The sequence below is a fragment of the Dipodomys spectabilis genome, unplaced genomic scaffold (assembly GCF_019054845.1).
Source record: "Dipodomys spectabilis isolate Male_0828 unplaced genomic scaffold, ASM1905484v1 ptg000001l, whole genome shotgun sequence".
NCBI lineage: Eukaryota > Metazoa > Chordata > Mammalia > Rodentia > Heteromyidae > Dipodomys > Dipodomys spectabilis.
The window spans coordinates 20,799,654-20,819,521 of record NW_024870678.1 but is presented as its reverse complement, the minus strand read 5'-3'; the positions used below and the strand labels follow the sequence as shown (position 1 = coordinate 20,819,521).

Below are 19,868 nucleotides of genomic sequence, written 5' to 3'. Positions count from 1 at the left end.
CAGCAGTTATCAAAACAATAAAAAATATTCTCTACAAATATCTTTTATTGTATTATGAAATTCAATAAAATATTTTGGTGATGGAATCAACTATGAAGTGTTGATACTTGAGGTGTCAGTAAAATAAGATCTCTTTATATTTTCTATAAACTAGTTGACATCTTAGAATTTTCATAAAACAATTGAACATATAGATTTAACCTGGATAACCATCTAGAACAAAAGAATTGATGTGTATAAGGGTATGTATATTACACAAGTAACATCTTTATTTCTATTCTATATGCTTCCTTAGATGCTTAATCTATGCAAATAACCATCTAGCCAATTATCTATCATTAATACACTTATATCTATGAATGTATGCCAAATTAAAGTTGTGATATTATGTGAATACAAATTTCTAAATGGGATTCCAGAAAATGGATCTAACAACACTGAGTGTACTGAGCACTTACTTGGAAGGGTACAGCTGTGGGGAATACTGGTGCGCCGACCTTGGGCTGTAACCACTACTTGTTATTACTGTAAGACACAATGAAACCATGCACAAAAAGTTGCTTCATGAAACCATCACACTACAGTGTTATATTACCCATTTAGAGCTTACCATGTCAATACATTTTTTTCTAAGAAATCTGTTGACCTTCTGAAGTTTATTTTCTAAAAAGAAACAGCAGCTGAAATACTTTCTCCAAATTAACTGCTTCTCATCTTGTAAGAACACGAAATGGACCTTCTTCTCACGTATCATTCTACCACTTTTCCATTTTTGGGAGTTAGAAGCAGGATCATGGATGGACATGATATGAATACATATCTTTGGATTTAATACAATTAAACTTGCATGATGTGACTAAATGCTTTAACATGTGCAAACTTTGCATCTTATACATAGCTACAATATATTGCCTATTTTTCTTCATTAAAATAAAATGATTATTAAAGAAAAAGTTGATAACTATTGAGAAAGCCAACCTACATGCCTTAATAGAAAATGCTATTGTTTCTATTTTCTTTTACATTAGCTATCAGACAAATAATTAAAATACAGAGTCCAAAAATACTCTAGTGAAAACTGGAATATACATAGAAAGGGTCATTAGAACATACTAGCAGTTTTCTTGACAAGTATATTTTGGACTATCAGAGATGATACTTTTTCTGACAAGAACTTAAAAGTCAAAGTCAAGTTCTTTGTAACATCTCATCCAAATACCTACTCCAAACTGGACTATATCCAAAATGTTTGCAAGTTTCTCTTTCTTTTAGACATCTGCCTTGACAAAGACGGATGTATTGCAAATGTATGGACTCTAAAGTGTTAAGCGGGCCCTCTCAGAGCCAATCCATGCCGGGCAAGCACACAGAGTGTCTTTATTAGGCCATCTGCTGTTCATTCACTTTTCAAAAAGATTAAAGTAGTACACAGTGCAGTGCTGGAATTAGTTTGGTCTAATCAATCAAAGTTATACTTCAAAGTACTGTGCCCTTTCTTAGGTGGTTCACAGTAATTCTGGAATGAAACTTTCAGAATTTGTAAAAAGTGACAAATAGGTTCAAGTTGCTAACTATTTTATGAAACAGGATATATTTCTATTTTAAATACTATTACATACCTTTGTGATCTACTGCCTCACAAACACTCAGAATTTAATCAGTTTAAAATATATGTTTCCTATAGGCTAGATACGGGAAACCTGCTTTAATCGCCATAGTGGAGTAAGTACATGCATAAAATTTTTTGAATCAACTTTGAACATCATGAAGTATGAATAGAGATGTTATGTTCTAAACATTTTTAAGAACTAAAATTTAAATAAGTTTGTTATGAGTGGCTTGAAATAAATTAACTGATAAATCCTTAATTTGTTACTCAATTTTCTAAGAACCTAAAATATAGACTTTAATACTTTCAACTCAACTTAATGAGAACAGACTTTGGATTTTACTCCATTAGTCACCAAAACGTAAGATGTAATAATGTTATTCCACAGCACACTCAGTCTAACTTAAGTATTCTCAATAGTGAATACTTTCTTTAACAGCAATTCAGTTCAAAGAGGCATTAGTTACAAGATATTTTGTCTTCTAAAATGTAATTTCTTGTTGTTACAGTTAAAACTTACATTAAGTCTACTAATCAGTTATTGTAAAAATTGGAAAAAGAAGGGTTTTCAAAAAAACACATGATATAATTACAAACAAGAACTCCCTATAGCAGTTTTAGTTAAATAAGGCAAAGCACAAAAGTCTGTTCCTCAGAAGAAAACCTAGACATGAATACAGTTTTGAAGATGTAGGATGTTTTCTTCTTTTGAGTGAATCTCGACACCATTAACATAATAAACCCATAACACTACAAATGCTCAAATAACTGTCGACATATGCCTGCATGGTAATTTTCTAAATACAAGACAAAACTGACTCAGAAGTTTTGGCCACATAAGGAACAAAAACTGAAGAGTTCATACTTCTTTACTAAAATTTATTCCAATGCAAACTGTAGCTAAAACAAAATTGGACTTAGTGAGTTGTTATTATGCTGACCAAAACAAACCAGTCCCTACAAAGGCAACTCAATCCCCAAGAAGATAGGTGGCAATGCCATGCACAAATTTGAAAGAACATTTTTAATCCTCATCATGATTTAATTAACCATAAACAATACCCAAGACTTATTATACTTTATCATTTCTGCATACAAAAGTAACCACAACTGATTATCTCCAAATGCATTAGTCTGAAGGTTAATTTTTCAAAATCTATTAATTTTATCAGTTTGTGAAAGCATGATGTCAAGCAATTTTAAGGGTTTCTTTTTTTTTTTTTATCATTATAATACCTTAGATCACCAACTCTCAATAGGACGAGAAGTGGGGAGAATTTTGCATGCCAGGATATATTCTGATGCGTTACAACTGGGGCAGGATGCTACTGATAGTCAAGGCAAATGAAGGATACTGCTGAGCACCTTACAATGCTTGGTGAAGTTTCTTGGGAATGCATTTTTCTTTAATGGTTCTAGGAGAGTCCCTGCCTCAGATCCCTGCTGACTACCAGAGCTCGCCATGGTGCTAGGCACATTCTACATCTCTGTGCCACCAGACATGGGCAGCAATTAAGCCCTAGAAATGTGGCTAGTGTGTCTCCAACTACAAATATTTATTTTACCAAATTTTAATTGATTTAAATTTAAAAAGTTACCTGTAAGAACGGCTATTTTGTTGGGCTGCATAGCTCCAAAATGTTCTTTTAAAAAACCTAAGGAACTATCTGGGAATACAATATGAATCTGATTTCAAATAATAAATTTTCCATTTGGTAATTATCAGTGGAGTATGATGGAAAAGACTCAGAGACTAATTATTGGTATATGGTTCTAGATTTGTCTATATCACTACCATGGATTAGGGTTTTCATTCCCCTTCCCCACTGCCTCCACTTTGTTACTCAAGTTTTGAACTCAATGCTGCATGCTTGCTACACAAGCACTCTACCATTTGAGCCACGCTCCAAACTCTTTTAACTTTATCTTTCAGACAAGATTTCTATTGTTTTGCCAGAAACTGGCTTCAGACTCCATTCTTCCTACCTTTGCCTCTCATTTAGCTGGCATTATAGGCATTTGTCACCATGCCTAGCTTGTTCCTTGAGGTTGAGTTTCCCTAATTTCATCAAGGTTGGCCTTGGAACGTGATCCTTTTCTACCTTCCAAGTCACTGGCATTACAAGTGTGAGCCACTATGCCTGGCTCTATTCAGGTCTTAACCATGTGGGCACAACTGTATGGTGTTCTTGTCTGCAAAATGAACCAGAAGGCTCTGAAAATCCTCTGGGGCAAAGATTCTATACTTTTTTGTCATTCAACTTTTCATGAATGTGTAAACTCTTGAAGCATGATGCCCATTACTTTATAATTACACACAATTCCTTAAAACCTACCCGCATTCATTTACTTTGCAGACTGTTTGCAAGAGTTACATTAGCAAGTGAACAGCACAGTATAACAGAGGGTGGTGGTAGCTATTTGTTTCCTGGGGAGGCAGATTAATTGCTACAAAGAATGCAGACTAGCACATAAGGACCTTTATGCAATGTTGGCTGATGTACTACTACTGTTTATCTCTGTTTGGAGTACTAACGTTTATGTGAACACATGGCAAGTACATGGTGAGAACTGTAAGCCTGGATCAGCTGTGCTTCCAAAAAAGTAGCATTATCCACTGACATGACATTTAAGGACATACTGCAATTTTTTTTTACATAGAGTACTCCCATATGAAATCATCACAGATGAGATCATGGATGGATATAAATACAATACAGCAGAATAAAAGAACTAGGACTGAATAAGCCAAGCAAAGTAACTAAAACAAAAAAAAAAACTTGTGTCCCTTGCACCCAGCTGGGAGTTATCAGGTATTTTATATCCTATAAGGATTGATGTTTAGAGACACTCTGTTGCTCTCTTTGAAGCAAGGCTGCTCTCAGAGGCTGATTCTAATGCAAGCAGCATGTGTTCTCCGGCAGTGCATTAACCTTTAATACTTGTCACTCAACTGCCATACAGGAGGACTTTCTTAAACCAGAAAAGGAAACAAGCTTATTTAGAAGAAATCAAATGGGATAGTTTTACATCTAGAATGGTGGATGGAAAAGGCAGTTTTGAAATATAATTTAAATAGACAGTTGAAGGAACAAAGTTTGCAATGATGACCTACTGATGAAATTCATCAAACATTGTATGAAATAAGATGAAGACCAGGCACTGGTGGCTCATACCTGTAATCCTAGCTATTCAGGAGGCCGAGATCGAAGCCATCTCAGGTAGGGGAGTCTGTGAGACTCTTATCTCCAATTAATCTCAGAAAAAGCCAGAAGTGGAGCTGTGGCTCAAGTAGTAGAGTGCTAGCTTTGAGTAAAAGGAGCTCAGGGAAGTGCCCAGGCCCAGAGTTCAAGCCCCAGGACTGGCAATAATAATAATAATAATAATAATAATAAATTAATAATGATGGATGAAAATAGCTCTGCTTTTCTCTACCAAGCAAGTTGAGAGTTAGTTCCACTGTCGATTCTCAACCCCATGGACTGATTAGAAATAGAATTTCTAACAATAGGTAAATTTAGGACAATTTGTTTTCCAAAAGAGTGAGTTTAGTGTCAACTTTCTGAAATCAAAGTGCTGTCAGTTCTGATCCGTGTGCAGCTGTTTGTGAGAAGGATAATGTTGGTCCCCTCAATGTGTACACAATGACACACGAGCTAAAGGCTTTACCTGACCCAGTAAAAGTGTCAAGCGCTCCATCTCCAGTCGTGGTTGAGGTTTCATTGCTGTTCAAGGGCTCTGTTTTGACTGCAAGAAGCGACACTACGTAGAAGAATAAGTACATGTGAGTTTTCACTTCTAAATTTACACCCACGCCCCTGACTGGTCTGCTAGTGGTGGTCTAGCTACCATGGGCATGCAAGAGAAAACTTGATGAGGCAAGTTTTGTTAATTTAGCTTTTACATGGGCATGCATTTATGGAGGATTTGTCATAAAATCCTCTGGCTAACCTGATTCTCAGAGTCTGGCTTTTAAAAGCAGTCAACCTTGACAAATGAAAGAGCAATACATGTCTTTGCATTTTTAACTCACTAAGCACTCTGATGTGGTCAAAGACAGAAAAAAGCAACCACTAGTCAGTCTTGAGTATGTTTAAGTCAAATTGTAACTGAGATGCACTCATCTCTATTTCATGTTTCCAAAAGATTATTATTTAAAAAATAAAAGGTGTCTTGAAAACCTGAGCTAGTCATGTGATTGGTAAAATTTAAGTCACTCAATAAATTCTCTGCTTTAAGGAAAACCAAGGAGCCTAAAACTTTTGTACCTATAAATGAATTTCTTTTGAATTAATACCCCTTTATACAATTACTTAAAGACAATAAAAGATAAATTAAAACAGTACAGGCACAAAAAAAGGAGAGAGGAGATGAAAGGGGTGAATTTGATTGGATATATTGACATGGACCATATTAAAATATTACAATGACTGCCCTTCCCCTCATACAATTTGTAAAATATATGCTACTTTAAAACTCTTTTTTAAAATGTTGGGCTTTTACAGCAGAGTTAATGTTATAGGGATCGGCATACAGTAAGCGGTGACTTCTACAGCAGAAGATTTGTCTTCTTAAAACGTCTGCAACATGTTATTTCTGCTTGAAGGCAGTATATTTTGGCAAAATCCTTACTCGGCAATGAAGTAGCCTGGCATTCATTATTCTCAATGAGATGCGATGGTGGGAGCAAGAAAAAGCCTTTCCCCATTTGGTCACACCATATTTTCCCTTTGTTGACAAAGTTCTACCACATACATCATGGCAGTTAGCGAAGAAACTACATTATTTTCTACTTACACACCTCTGTGTTTCCTGGTCACAAATAGAACAGTACAGTTAACTAACTTAGAAGCAAGCAAGTCTATAAAAGAGAAAGCTGAATACTAGCCAACCATGAAGAAATACAACAAAAAAAGTATAGCGGGATCACACAGTCCCCAGTGATCAAGTAAGTCAAGAATGTTACTTTGTTAGAAAAGCAATTAATGGATAGGAGCACGTGCACTAGTGAACAACATTAACAAGACCCTCAGAAAGAGCTGGGTTAGTTTCCTATCCACAATTTAACAATGCAATGATTGCTGGAAGATCAGAGGAGAACTGTAAAGGCTGGAAAAAGCAAGTCAAAAATCTTGAGTATTTTATCCTATTTTCAGTAGCGACGATATTCTGAGTAAAGTCTCACTATTTGTGTAGTGATGATGTATCAATGCTTACTATTTTTTAGTGGTAATTTTCAGTTCTTCGCACTATGATTACATCTTATCAGTAAGTACATTTATCACCATGGAAATTATTTGTGACTGCTACTATTCAGTATTTATTCAAAGCTTACTATGTGTATATTTAGCTAATCCTTAACACAATTTGGTAGAAATAAATCATTTTATCGGCTTCACACACGAGGCTCAGTGGGCTGAGGGCATGTTGAAATTCCAATGTAGAAAATTCCAGAGCTGAGATCTGAGCATAGGTTCTCAGCTTTAATACTGATGATCTCTGCACGAAAACAGGCTGCCTTCAGGTATGAACATGGCTGATGTACTCACAGTGGCTCTGTACAAAGCCTCTTGAAAGGCATCAAAAAGCAGTGACCTTGAATCTTGCTAACACAAATGCCAAAGGTGATTGACATATTTTAGGCAATCTTTCTGTGCCATATAGGTACTGATTTGTTTATTCACCAGTATATAATATTATCATATTTATTTTTCAGGAAAGTGAAGCACAAAAGAAGAAATCACTTGCCTCTTAATGCACTGTAAGTAAAAGCCAGATGAGGCTTTTGCAGAAGGCAAACTCTAAACTGCGCTGTCTTCTAGACAGTACCAATTAATCAAAAATTTCTTCCATCTGTATAAAGATAAGCCAGAAAATGATCTAGATGGAGGCTTAGTTGCCCTCCACACAACACTGTCCACAGCTTATCCTGACACTGGTGGCAAAAAGTATTGTCTAAAGCTTTCAGCAAAAGTAAGACAAGTGACAGAAACTAGAACATCCACATTCCAATTTCAGCCATGTTTTTCCTAATTATTCCCATGTCCCTGTTTAAACCTGCCCATACCCTACAAACAATATTTGTAAAATATATTATACTACTATTAATAGTAGTATAATGAAGTAGTATAATGAAGATGGAGCAGACATGAACTAGGTTCGACAAAACTGGTCTAGAAGCAAAATATGAAGATTAGTTTTGTTACTTTTAACACCCCCTTTGGAACTTGATTTTTAAAGAAGTAAAATAACGGTTTTGATTATACTTTCTTGAATTTGAAAGTTGCAGGCAGTCAAAAGAAAGAAAAGAAGGGGAGAGATAGATTTTAATTCCACACATTATAATGTTTAATTACATATATATGTATATGTATATACTTTTTCTTTTTCTTTTTTGTCAGTTGTGAGGCTTGAACTCAGGGTCTGAGTGCTGTCCCTGAGCTCTTGAGGCTCAAGGCTAGTACTCTACCACTTGGAGCCACACAGCCACTTCTAGTCCGGTTAATTGGAGATAAGAGTCTCACAGCCTGTCTGCCAGGGCTGGCTTTGAACTGTGATTCTCAGATCTCAGCTTCCTGAATAGCTAGGATTTCAGGCATGAACCCCTGGTGCCCAGCTATTTAATTAGAATTTTAAAGGTCTACATTTAGTCCAGAGAATGTCAGATTTTCCATTCCCCAGCTTTAAAAATATTTGATATCTGCAGAGTAAATTTATATTTTATATGATTCTTGTCAGAAGTTATGACTACTAAATCATTCTCTTCATATTCTCTCTTTGATCTCTTTCTCTTTAGAGCTTTAGGTTCAACATTTTATTTTTTTGGAGAAGTTTCATTTTAGGATCATAACTCAAAGCTCATGTTTATTTGTTGCAATATCATGCCAAATCCTTGAAAGGTGGACCAAGTAATACATACTTTTCGTTTTATTTTCAGAGCTGTATGCTTGAACTGATTCAAAGAAATATCTATCTATATACACACTTTTTTCTTAACCATGAGAATCACACATAATGACTTCTGACAAGTTAGTTTCTTCAAAAAGTATCTCAGGTAGAGTTACATTTGTAAGGGTAACAATTTATAACACTGTCAAGAAGTAATAAGCATCATTTACTAGTTTGAATACTCAGTACATGCTATGATTCGTGTTTGTTTGAGTCAATATTTTCATTTGAAAATGTTATGACTGGCTATAAATTTCTTTTATTCTGTACTATCCATGAAATACTATATTTTGCCCAATAATTTAATAAAGCAATTTATGACTCATTCTTTTTTTTTTTTTAATCAAAAATAAAGCCGGGTACCAGTACCTCACTCTTGTAATCCTAGCTATTCAGGAAGCTGAGATCTGAGGATCACGGTTCAAAGCCAGTCTAGGCAGCAACGTCCATGAGACTCTTATCTTCAATTAACCACAAGAAAATCTGAAGTGGTGCTGTAGTAGAGCACGTACCTTGAGCTGAAGAGCTCAGGGACAGCACCCAAGCCCAGAGTTCAAGACCCATGACTGACCAAATAAAAAAAAAAGAAAAGAAAATCCAAACTAGAGTCACAACACTAAGTGTCTGTACTACATGAATACTTAACATTCAGAAACAAATTTATTACATGTGAGTCAATCAGGCATATATGTAAAACTCTAGAAGGTTCTATTTTATATGGTAATTTCAAATGTCAAACAACAATTTAGCTGATCAGAACATCTGAATTTTGGTCTCCCCAACGTTTCTTTGATGCCTTGATCTCTATGTGGAATGGCACATTCCCCTTGCAGCACACATTCACTTTGAGCTCATTCGGATGCCTCATTCACATCTGTTCCTCTGCTTGACTGGTTGGTCCTTGGCCAGTAGCTGTTACTCAGCTTAGTGTTTTCCAATTTCCTTGCATAGAGCCTGGCTTGTAATAGGAACTTGATGTGTGTTAATTAAGAGATAAATTAAAAAACGACCCCCTTTTGACATTATCTCAAACATTTCTAATAGATCTAACTTTTTTTTGAATATCAAGTATAGTTAATTATGACTCCTGACACTATTCAGCAAATTTGAATTGCAATTACTTATAAGTTGAGGAAGCTCTTCACGTAACTGATCCTTTTTTTCTGGTAAAGGAGTTTGAACGTAGGGCTTTATGTTCTGCCTGGGGATTGACTGATTAGTATGAAATTATTAATATAGAAAGTATCTTTATTGCCACATCTCTGACTGATTTTGTATTGCATTAGCAGAGTTGAATGGTTGGACCAGAGACTAGTGTCTCTCTGATAGAACGCAGTTACTATCTGACTGATTTTGCATTGCATTAGCAGAGTTGAATGGTTGGAACAGAGACTAGTGTCTCTCTGATATAACAGAACACAGTTACTATCTGGCTCTTGACCAAGCAATCACTCTTGCACCAGAACTAATAAATAATTCTAGCCAAATATTGTCAAAGTATTACAAGTATATTCCAAGTGTGAAAAAGAAAAATGCTTGAAGTTTAAACTATAAAAAATAATAATTGACTAGTTCCCAGGAGAAGATGGCAGATTAAACACTTCCTTCATGTGACCTTATGAATAAGAAAAGTCAGAATAACAAAGCTACAATTATATTTTAAAGAAAGGCAAAAGAGAGAAAGAAGTGATAGGACATCTGAAAAGCAAAAAGAAACAGAAAAGCTACAACAACAAGTAGAAAACAGCCTGTAACTTCAGGCTTGGCTCCCTAGGTGGAGGGGAACCCAAAGCAGCAATCACAAAGCAAGCCAGGCAGCCCTGGTGACAGAAGATTGACTGTCCTAGCCATAGGATGTGTTAGCTCTTATAAACCTTAAGGCCAGTAGGGATATCCATTGTAACTGTGAATCCTCTTGTATGGGGTGCCAGTACCAGAGAAGAGACTCACTGTGTTGTTTGCATACCTTGGAGTGCTATGGCCAGGGGCCATCTTGAGATGGGACTCATTGTTCAAAGCTGAGCTACTACTCTGTGGTGCTGAAAACAAGGAACAATTACAACTCAGAGGACACCATGTCTCAGTGCCCAAGAAGATGATCACAAGAAGAAGGCAAAAGGGCGTGGGAAGATAGGACATGGTTTGAGTGAGGAGTTTAAGCAGCAGCCAGCACAGAGAATGGAGCACATAGTGGCCAGTAGCCCAGCCTTCTGAGGTGAGTAACAAGGTCCACTGCCTGAGAATTACAGAAACCAGAGCTCGTCCCTTGAGCCAAGGCCATGGGGTCACTCAGTCCCTGGAGTTGTCTCCCTATTGTGTGTGCCTAGCAAGACTGAGAGAGCTGAATCCAGGTTGGCCACACAGCTAGGTTTTCCCAGTTCTACCCTTCTTCAGTTCTACCCTTACTGCTGGTCAAAGTCTGCAAGCATTGCAACTGGCAGGTAGAATATGCCATTCCCTTCTATCTCCTCCTCAGGGGCAGATGTCAGTGCTCTGTTTCCTGTACTATCTGACAGAGTCGAGAGATATCTCTAGCTGTAGACACTTGCTGTACAAATTGGGGTACTTCTGAGTGAATGGGAATTTTCCAGCTCAAGGGTACAAACTTCAGATGCTCCTGGAATACAAAGAAGGGAAACTACTACAGCGAACACATCCCTGAAGCTGTCTGGATCCCTCACTTAGCACTACCCCAAGTAACAGGACTTAAATAGTCCCAGATGACACAGACAGGAGCCTCTCCAATTCTTTGTCATTTTTTTTTCCTTTGTCATTTTTTCAAACATGTTTTTACTAGATTTTGTTATTGCTTTTACTTCATTTTACTTCAGAATTTATGTTCTAATTTTATTTCTCTGTTTTTTCTTTATTTTGCAATCAGGTTTTTAAATTTTACTTTACTCCCCCAGTTTCCCATAGTCTTCTTCATTTTGCTACCTTTCTTTGTATTTTATTTAAATTTACTGCTTCATTTCCCCCCTTATCTCCCTCTAGCTTTCACTTATCATTTGTTGTTAATTTTATCTTCATTAATTTTAACTTCATAGTTCATTATATACTATTTTTTGCCATTATCTGTTCTATTATAGATTAGGAGTTTGCTTGGAATTTTAATTTTGTTTCTGTACTTATTTTGGCATTGTCATTGTTATAATTGATATTTTCTCCTGAGAGGTACTGAGAATTGAGTCCTCAAGAGATGGCTACTCACTAGGAAGATCCCGTATAAAACCAGAAGAGCTATCCATTTATATAGATGGGAAAACCTGCAACTTACCTACACAAGAAATATGAAAAAGCTAGGCAGCATGACTCCTCTAACAGTTCACAACTACCCAATAACTGAATCCAAACCTACTGAACTTGTTAAAATGCCAGAGAAGGAATTCACATGTCTAACCTTTAAAAATGACTAACAAACTCAAACAGAAATTGAAATAAACAGATAAAAGTAATTCAAACTTGAGTGAGAACAACATGGTAAGAAATTAATCCAAAAGAGATTCTGAAAAGCAAATAGCACAGAAACAAAAAAAATCCTAAAATTCATATGGGAGCACAAGATTTCTTGATTACTCAAAGCAAGCCTGAGCAAAAAGAGCAATGCTGAGAGTATCACAAATAGTGATTACAAATTATAGAGTCATAGTAAGAGAATCAGCACAGTATCAGCAAGAAAACAGACATACAGACCAATGGAGCAGAACAAACAAACCGGGAATAAACCAGTACAGCTACAGACACATGATGCTCAAAAAAGTTATCAAAAGTCTACATTGGAGAAAGGATAGTGTTTTCCACAGATGGTGCTAGAAAAATCAACTATCTGATATGTAGATGAGTGAAACTAGCTTCCTATCTCTCTCCTTGCACACAAAAAATCAATTCAAAATGTAGCAAATACCTTAATGTAAGACCTAAAACTTTGAAACTCTTGGAGGATAATGTAGAGAAAATAATTGAAATTTTAGGTGCAGACAATGACTTTCTGGACTTAATAGTTCAGAAATAATAGGAAGCATTGATAAATGAGATTGCATCATGCTAAAATAAATTCTGCACAGAAAAGAAAAAAATGCCCAAGGGAAGAGACAGCCCATAGAGTAGAAGAAAGGCTTCCAGCTATTCATCTAGTAGGTAATAATAGAAAACAGACAGAACTAAAAATTGCTGGGCGTGCATATGTGTAATCTCAGTACTCAAGTGGCCAAGACACAAGGATTTCAAGATGCCCATTCTGCATTATATAGCAAGTTTAGGGTCAGTCTGGGTTACATAGAAATACCTTGTCTAAAACAATTAGGCAAAAATTATACACTATCAAAAATAAATATTTCAATCAATAAGTAGGTAAAAGAATTATATATTTCATAAAAGAATTACAAATGGCTAAGAAATACATGAAAAAATTGTTCAACATCTTTTCTTATCAAGGAAGAACAAATCAAAATTACATATAGAGGGCTGGGAAGGTGGCTCAGTGGTAGAGCACTTGCCTTGCATGCCTGAGGCCCTGGGTTCGATTCCTCAGCACCACATAAGCAAAAAGAAAAAAAGCTGGAAATGGCACTGTGGCTCAGGTGGTAGAGCGCTAGCCTTGAGCTGAAGAGCTGAGGGATAGCGCCCAGGCCCAGAGTTCAGGCCCCACGACCGGACCCCCAAAAAAAAATTACATATAGATTTTTTTCTCACTATGGTAAGAAGCAATACTATCAAGGAAACACGCCTCAGTAAATTCTGGTACAGAGGGTAAAGGAAACCTCTTTGTGTACTATGTGTGGGAATGTAAATTAGCCCAGCTGCTATGGAAATCATGATGGAGTTTTCTCACAAACTAGAAGTAAAACTCCCTTATAATCCAGCCATGGGTCCCTGGGTATCTACCCAAAAGAAGCGAAGGAAACATACAATGAAGATATCTCCACATTCATGTTTATTACAGCTTGATTCAGAATAAGAAAGTTACGGAATGAGCCTGGATGCCCTTTAATGGAGAAGTAGCTAATGCAGTGTAGAGTTACAGTCAATCACAAAGAAACATAAAGTTGTGTCAATTGCACGCAAATGGATGAAATGGAGACTATCATGTTAAGCAAAATAAGCCGTACTCAAGAAACTAAAAAATTGCATTTTTTCTCATTTGTGACCTAGGTTTAAAAAATATCCATGGAAGTAGAATGAGGACTATTTGAGACAAGGAGAAGGGAGAGGCAGAGAAGGCAGGGTAGGGACAAATGTGATCAAAGTACATTGAAATTAATATAACCAAACCATTAATCTGTATGCAATTATGTGCTAGTAAAAATACAAATAATGTCGGGTGCTGGAGGCTCATGCCTACAATCCTAGCTACTCAGGAGGCTGAGATTTCAGGATCATGGTTCAAAGCCAGCCCAGGCACACAAGTCTCAGTGAGACTCTTATCTCCAAGTAACCATTCAAAAACTAGAAGTGGTACTGTGGTTCAAGTGGGAGAGCACTAGCCTTGATTACAAAGAGGTTCAGGAACAGCGTCCAGGCCCTGAGTTCAAGCCCCACAATGGACAAAAAAAAGTACAAATAATGAACACTATGGAGTGCTTCTTATTCACTAGTCATAGATTGGTATTTAATTTGAAATGGAGAAAGATACATTTATAACAAAGTCTATTATAACTGCATGCTTTTAATACTCACTTCCAGTAGACATAAGCTCTCCTTTTTAAACCTCAAATGGGCAGTCCTTTAGTATTATGATAATTTTGTCAAAATGTCAAATTTTGATGGCACATTCATATTTGATGTAGGAGAAAGTTTGTATATGAATGCAGATAATATTTATAGATAATAAGAGACTTATTATTAATTTATATTTTTAATGTTTTTTGGTAATACTAAGGCTTGAATGCAGGGTGAGGCACTTGCTAGACAAGGGCACTAACACTTGAAGCCATACCACAGTTCTTTTTTTTTTAGTAATTTTTTGGATAAAGTCTCATATTTGCCTGGATATGGCCTTGGAACATGATCCTCCTATGTCTCCCACATAGCTGAAAATATGGATATATACCACCATAACTGTCTTTTTAACTGAAATGGGGTCTTATGTTTTGCTAGTGCTGGCCTCCAACTTCAATACTCTTGTTTTTTGTCTCCTAACTAGCTAGGATTATAAGTGGACACCACTGTGTCTAACAATATTTGTTTATTTATATTTCACTCATTTAGAGATGGGAACCTTGAGTTTTATCAAACCTATGATCTTACTACTATAGGCTTCTGAGTAGCTAGATTATAACTGTGCTCAGATTTCATTGCTGATAATTTTTAACATGATGGGATACTCATTATTAATATGACTTTGGATGTTTTGTAATACTTATTGAAGTCTGTAAAATAGTAAATATTCCTTTGCCATGTTAAGAATTCATGGGTTATTTGGTAACTGGCTTAATGCACGTTCACTCAGCTTAAGGTGCTCTTTTTGTCATTACTCTGAATTAACTGTGTAACAATGTGATAAGTACTTAGGAAACTGGCATATGTACCTGTTTGTGTGAAATTATTTTTTTTAAACTAAGCAAAGAATACTATTGATGAGACCATTTTCAGACTTGGTTACCAGTTTGGGGGAAAAAAAACAACAACACAGCCAAGTAAAAGGCATGTTCACTTCTCATTTGTCTATCAGGTACCAAACATAGAAAAGAGGGGCCAACAGAAAACAGCAAGAGAAAGCAAACCAGAGGCCAACACACACACCCAAACCATGCAGTGTACCATCGTCTCCCATACTTGTTGCAGAAGAGGGGGTGTTGCAACTCAACAGCCAGTCTGCTGTATTTAAAACAGTCATGTTGTCCCCTGAGAAGAGGAACAGTGTAAGAGTTCATGGTCTTGAGGCCTGCTGAGTGTATATGAGTAGTCTTCAATGCTGGCATCAGTTTCTAGATCTTAACAAAACTAGAACTTATTGTAGGTCTTCTACAGATTAGTTGATAATGTCATATATATATATATGCATATGATTCATGGACTTTGATGTTTGTTTCCAGAGTAATTGGGATTTTCAATATTATTTGTACTCAATTTAAAGGTAAAATGAAAATGTAAATTTTTTTGCCTTGGTAATCATGACTAAATTATTCTTATACATTTGCTATCCCATATTCATTAATTAGCTCAAATTAAAGATGCATGTTTAGAGACAAATAAACATTATAAACAAGAAGAATGTTAATCTACAAAGGGTTTGGTGTAAAACATTATTAAATACAAGGTAAGTTGCAATGCGCATGACTTGACAAAGGAAATTACAGGCTGCACGGTTATATTCAGTGGGAAGAGGGGTGTCAATTTTGTGGATATTCATTTAAAACTGAAAAGAAAATATGATGTGGCAAATGCTGACATTTGGCAATATGAAAAGCTTATAAAAAAGAACAAATGTCATGTTACTTTTACTTTTGGGGCCAGACAAAATCCACAAAATTTCAAAATAACAGTAAATAACAAATTATGTCTGCATATACATTATATAATTATCTCTCTATATATACATAATCTGACAAGAATTGAACCATATGTTCCAATAGATTGAATGTATTTTATAAAACAGTAAAGCACAATATTTGAAATATTTGCTATATGTTATAGCCTAATTATGACTTAATAAAATCTGAAAGTATCTAGAAAGAATACAATTCCCTTTTAAATAAGTACCAGGTATTATGGTATTATTCTCTTTGAAAAGAAAATACAGCAGATATAACTACTTGAATATTTCTAAAATCATTTTTAAGAAAAAAAAACTTTTAATGAAAAACTGGACTATAACTTTTTACAATTCAAAATAAACCCAAAAATTGTATGCGTGTGTGTGTGTGGGGGGGGTGTAAGGGTGTAAATATCTGACTACAATTTCTAAACTCTGCAGAATATGTTCAAGGGAAAATACAAAGAGAAAACTTTTAAATGCCCTCAAATGTTGCTTAGGTCTTTCTACTTCCTACTAACATTTCTAGCTATCAAGGAAGAACATGAGTTTCATGAGAACAGTACAACAATTAATAATATACTAGCTATGCATTTCTTGGATATATCACTGATTATGACATTGATAATAAGATACCCATTTATTAGGAGATTTCTAATATGTGAAATCAGAGGAAACACTGAAAGGTGATTGTGAGCCTTTTAAGGAAGGCACACTTACCTCCTGTCCCATTTGTAGTGACTGACGTGCTGCTGAGACTGGATTTATCCAGTTTGGAGCCACCAGGAGTATCACTACTGCCAACAAGACTGTGAGGACTTGCTAGGTCCTGCATTTCCATAGACCTGTCAAGAGTAAGAAGCGGCAGAGCAAACAATGAAATCTCACCAGTGATTTCTTCATAAATTAGATGTCTTACTCTCCTTGGCACATGTGTAACCCCACAATAACAATAAAAATCAATCGTTTCTTACCTAGGTAGAAATGCCATTCATAAAAATAGATAAATTAGAAAAGCTTCAACAGCACATGAGATCTCATCATTTGTTTGTTTGTGTTTTTTTTTTTTATTTTTCATTTCTACAACTATACCATTAAAATAAGGGAAAAAGCAGACCCTGGCATCTTGGTGGTTTTAATGAGCATAGATGCCCACAATCCTCTCTGCTACAAAGGCAGGGGAAGGCTGAAAATGTTCAGTTCCTGTAAATGGGTACTGTCTGAGATAGAAATCACTAGTCAGAATGAACCATTAGCTCAAAACCAGAGCAAAACATCTAGCCAATTCTGTTGACCCAGGTGGCTAAAAGAATGAGCTCATGCCATGACAGCTGCAGCTATAGAACTGTTGACATCCATACTGGAACGAGGGAGTTTGATATGCACGTTCCAGAGAATGTGCTAGAATTGAGACTCTAAGGAATTTCTCAGTGGCTCAAGGAAGCCACACCACTTTCATGAAAGAAAGGAAACGTGATGTAAACAACAGTTGAGAATTTTTGTCTCCATTGACCTTAATAACAAAAACACTACAGGAAAATTCCAACTGAAAGAAAAACAATATCAAATAAAAACTTAAATCTACAAGAGTAGATGAAGAGTAATATAAATGTAACTATGTTGATAAAATCAAAGATTATCCTTAATTTTCCTCTTTATTCTTGATAGATGACCTCTTGAAGCAAAATTTTGTATTATATTGTGAAATGTGTAATATGCTATAGAATTTAAATAAGTAACAACAGTGAAAATGATGGTGACATGAATTCATATTTGGAAAACTTCTTTCAATGTTGCATAGACATTATATTTAACTTGTATGTAAGTTTAGGGTAAAAAATACCTCTACTATTTTTAATATATATTTTTTGTTATAAAGATACTGTGCAGGGGGGTTCCAGTTACATTAGCAAGGTAATGAGTACATTTCCTATTGAGCATTGTCACTCCTCCTTTGCTTTTCCCCTACCATTTCTTCCCTTCCCACCTCCGCAACTCCTCCCTTCCTCCACCCAGAGTTGTAAAGTTCATTTTCAACATAGTGTCTTGTACATCTCATTGTTACAATGGGTCAACCTGTATCCCTATTTAAACATTTTGTTATTTCCTTTCCCCTCTCCAAATTAGAAAAATATATAAACAAGATGCAGGGAACCGGAATCAAATACAGTGACAACAGGGGTTGTACCATGGGGGAAGAACATACAAAGAAATAAAAAAAAATCACATAGTGCATTATAAGTACAGCAAGAAAGATAAAACCTCTTGTATTCTTATCTTGGGGTTCATTTCATGTAGCATCATTTTATATGGTCATATGTATATAGCTTTTGACCTTTTCTGCTTGTCCTAGACATAGACTGGTTATTGCAAATAAGGGAAACCATGGGGACCTATGTTTCTTTGGACCTGGCTTACTTCACTTATTATAATTTTTTTCCAACAAATGGCATGGTGTCATTCTTTCTAATAGAGGCATAGAATTCCATATATATATATATATATATATATATATATATATATATATATGTATGTGTGTGTGTGTGTGTGTGTGTGTGTGTGTGTGTGTATATATAACATTTTCTTGATCCATTCATCTACTGAGGGGCATCTGGGTTGGTTCCATATCTTAACAATGGTAAATAATGCTGTGATAACCATAGTTGTGCTGGTAGCTTTAGTATGGCCTTGTTTGTGATCCTTTGGGTAAATGCCCAAAAGTGGGATTGTTGGGTCATAGGGGAGCTCTATGTGGAGTATGGCCTTGTTTGTGATCCTTTGGGTAAATGCCCAAAAGTGGGATTGCTGGGTCATAGGGGAGCTCTATGTGGAGTCTTGAGGAACCTCCATACTGCTTTCCAGAGTGGTTGAAGAATTTTACACTCCTACCAACAATACAGTACGGTTCCCTTTTGGCCATATCGCCTCCAGCATCTGTTGTTATTAGATTTCTTGATTAAAGCCATTCTAACTAGGGTGAGGGGGAATCTCAATATTATTTTGATTTGCATTTCTTTTATGGCTAGAGAAGTTGAGCATTTATTTATGTGTCTACTGGCCATTCTCATTTCCTCCTCAGAGAAATCTTAAGTCTTTAGCCCACTTATTAATTGGGCAGTTAAAAACCTCTACTATTAAATGTTCATATGGAGAATGAAAACAGGTATCACTAAAAAAAAAACAACCAAAATAAAATATAAAAAAAGTCATGGAAAGAAATTAGGAATAGAGAAAACAAAAAGATGATAAAAATGGAAAATACAAAATAGGATAATGGTTTCACTCCTTGGTAATTACATTAATATCAAGGGACTAAACACTTCATTGTAAAGCTAATGAGTGTCATATTGAATTAGACAGCCAAGACTTAGCTATGCCAGATCTATTAAAAAGTATTTGAAATAAGCCAGGCACCAGTGGCTCACACCTATAATCCTTACTATTCAGGAGGCTGAGATCTGAAGATTGTGGTTTGAAGCCAGCCCAGGCAAGAAACTCCATGAGACTCTTACCTCCAATTAATCCCAGAAGAAGCTGGAGTGGCACTGTGGCTCAAGTGGTAGAGTACTAGCCTTGAGCAAAAGGAGATCAGGGACAGCACCCAGGACAACTTCAAGCCCCAGGACTGGGGGAAAAATAGTATTTGAAATATAAGAAAACGTGCATAGGGAACTGCAAAGACATCTAGCTATAGGATTGTTATAGCTGCTAGGACTGATATTAACAACTCTTGATTTCAAGGACTCATCTTCAACTAAAAGAGTCACTGTACCCAAGACCACATTCTTTTGGGAGCAGCCTTTATCTACTAACTACTCAGGCTGTGAAAACTATGCC

General features: G+C 35.9%; 1 protein-coding gene across 4 annotated transcripts in view; it reads right to left on the bottom strand.

The window, feature by feature from the left end:
* Positions 1-19,868, bottom strand: part of Eya4 (EYA transcriptional coactivator and phosphatase 4) — a 198,705-nt gene that overhangs the window by 53,197 nt on the left and 125,640 nt on the right. For 2 of the 4 annotated variants that reach the window (XM_042686535.1, XM_042686612.1), the window contains exons 3-5: positions 16,752-16,876; positions 5,279-5,371; positions 459-525 (exon numbers count right to left, since the gene is read on the bottom strand). In XM_042686535.1, coding sequence (XP_042542469.1) covers positions 459-525; positions 5,279-5,371; positions 16,752-16,876 — 285 coding nt within the window. The remainder of the gene's footprint in view (positions 1-458; positions 526-5,278; positions 5,372-16,751; positions 16,877-19,868) is intronic. The other 2 variants (XM_042686697.1, XM_042686756.1) reach the window with 1 other exon arrangement.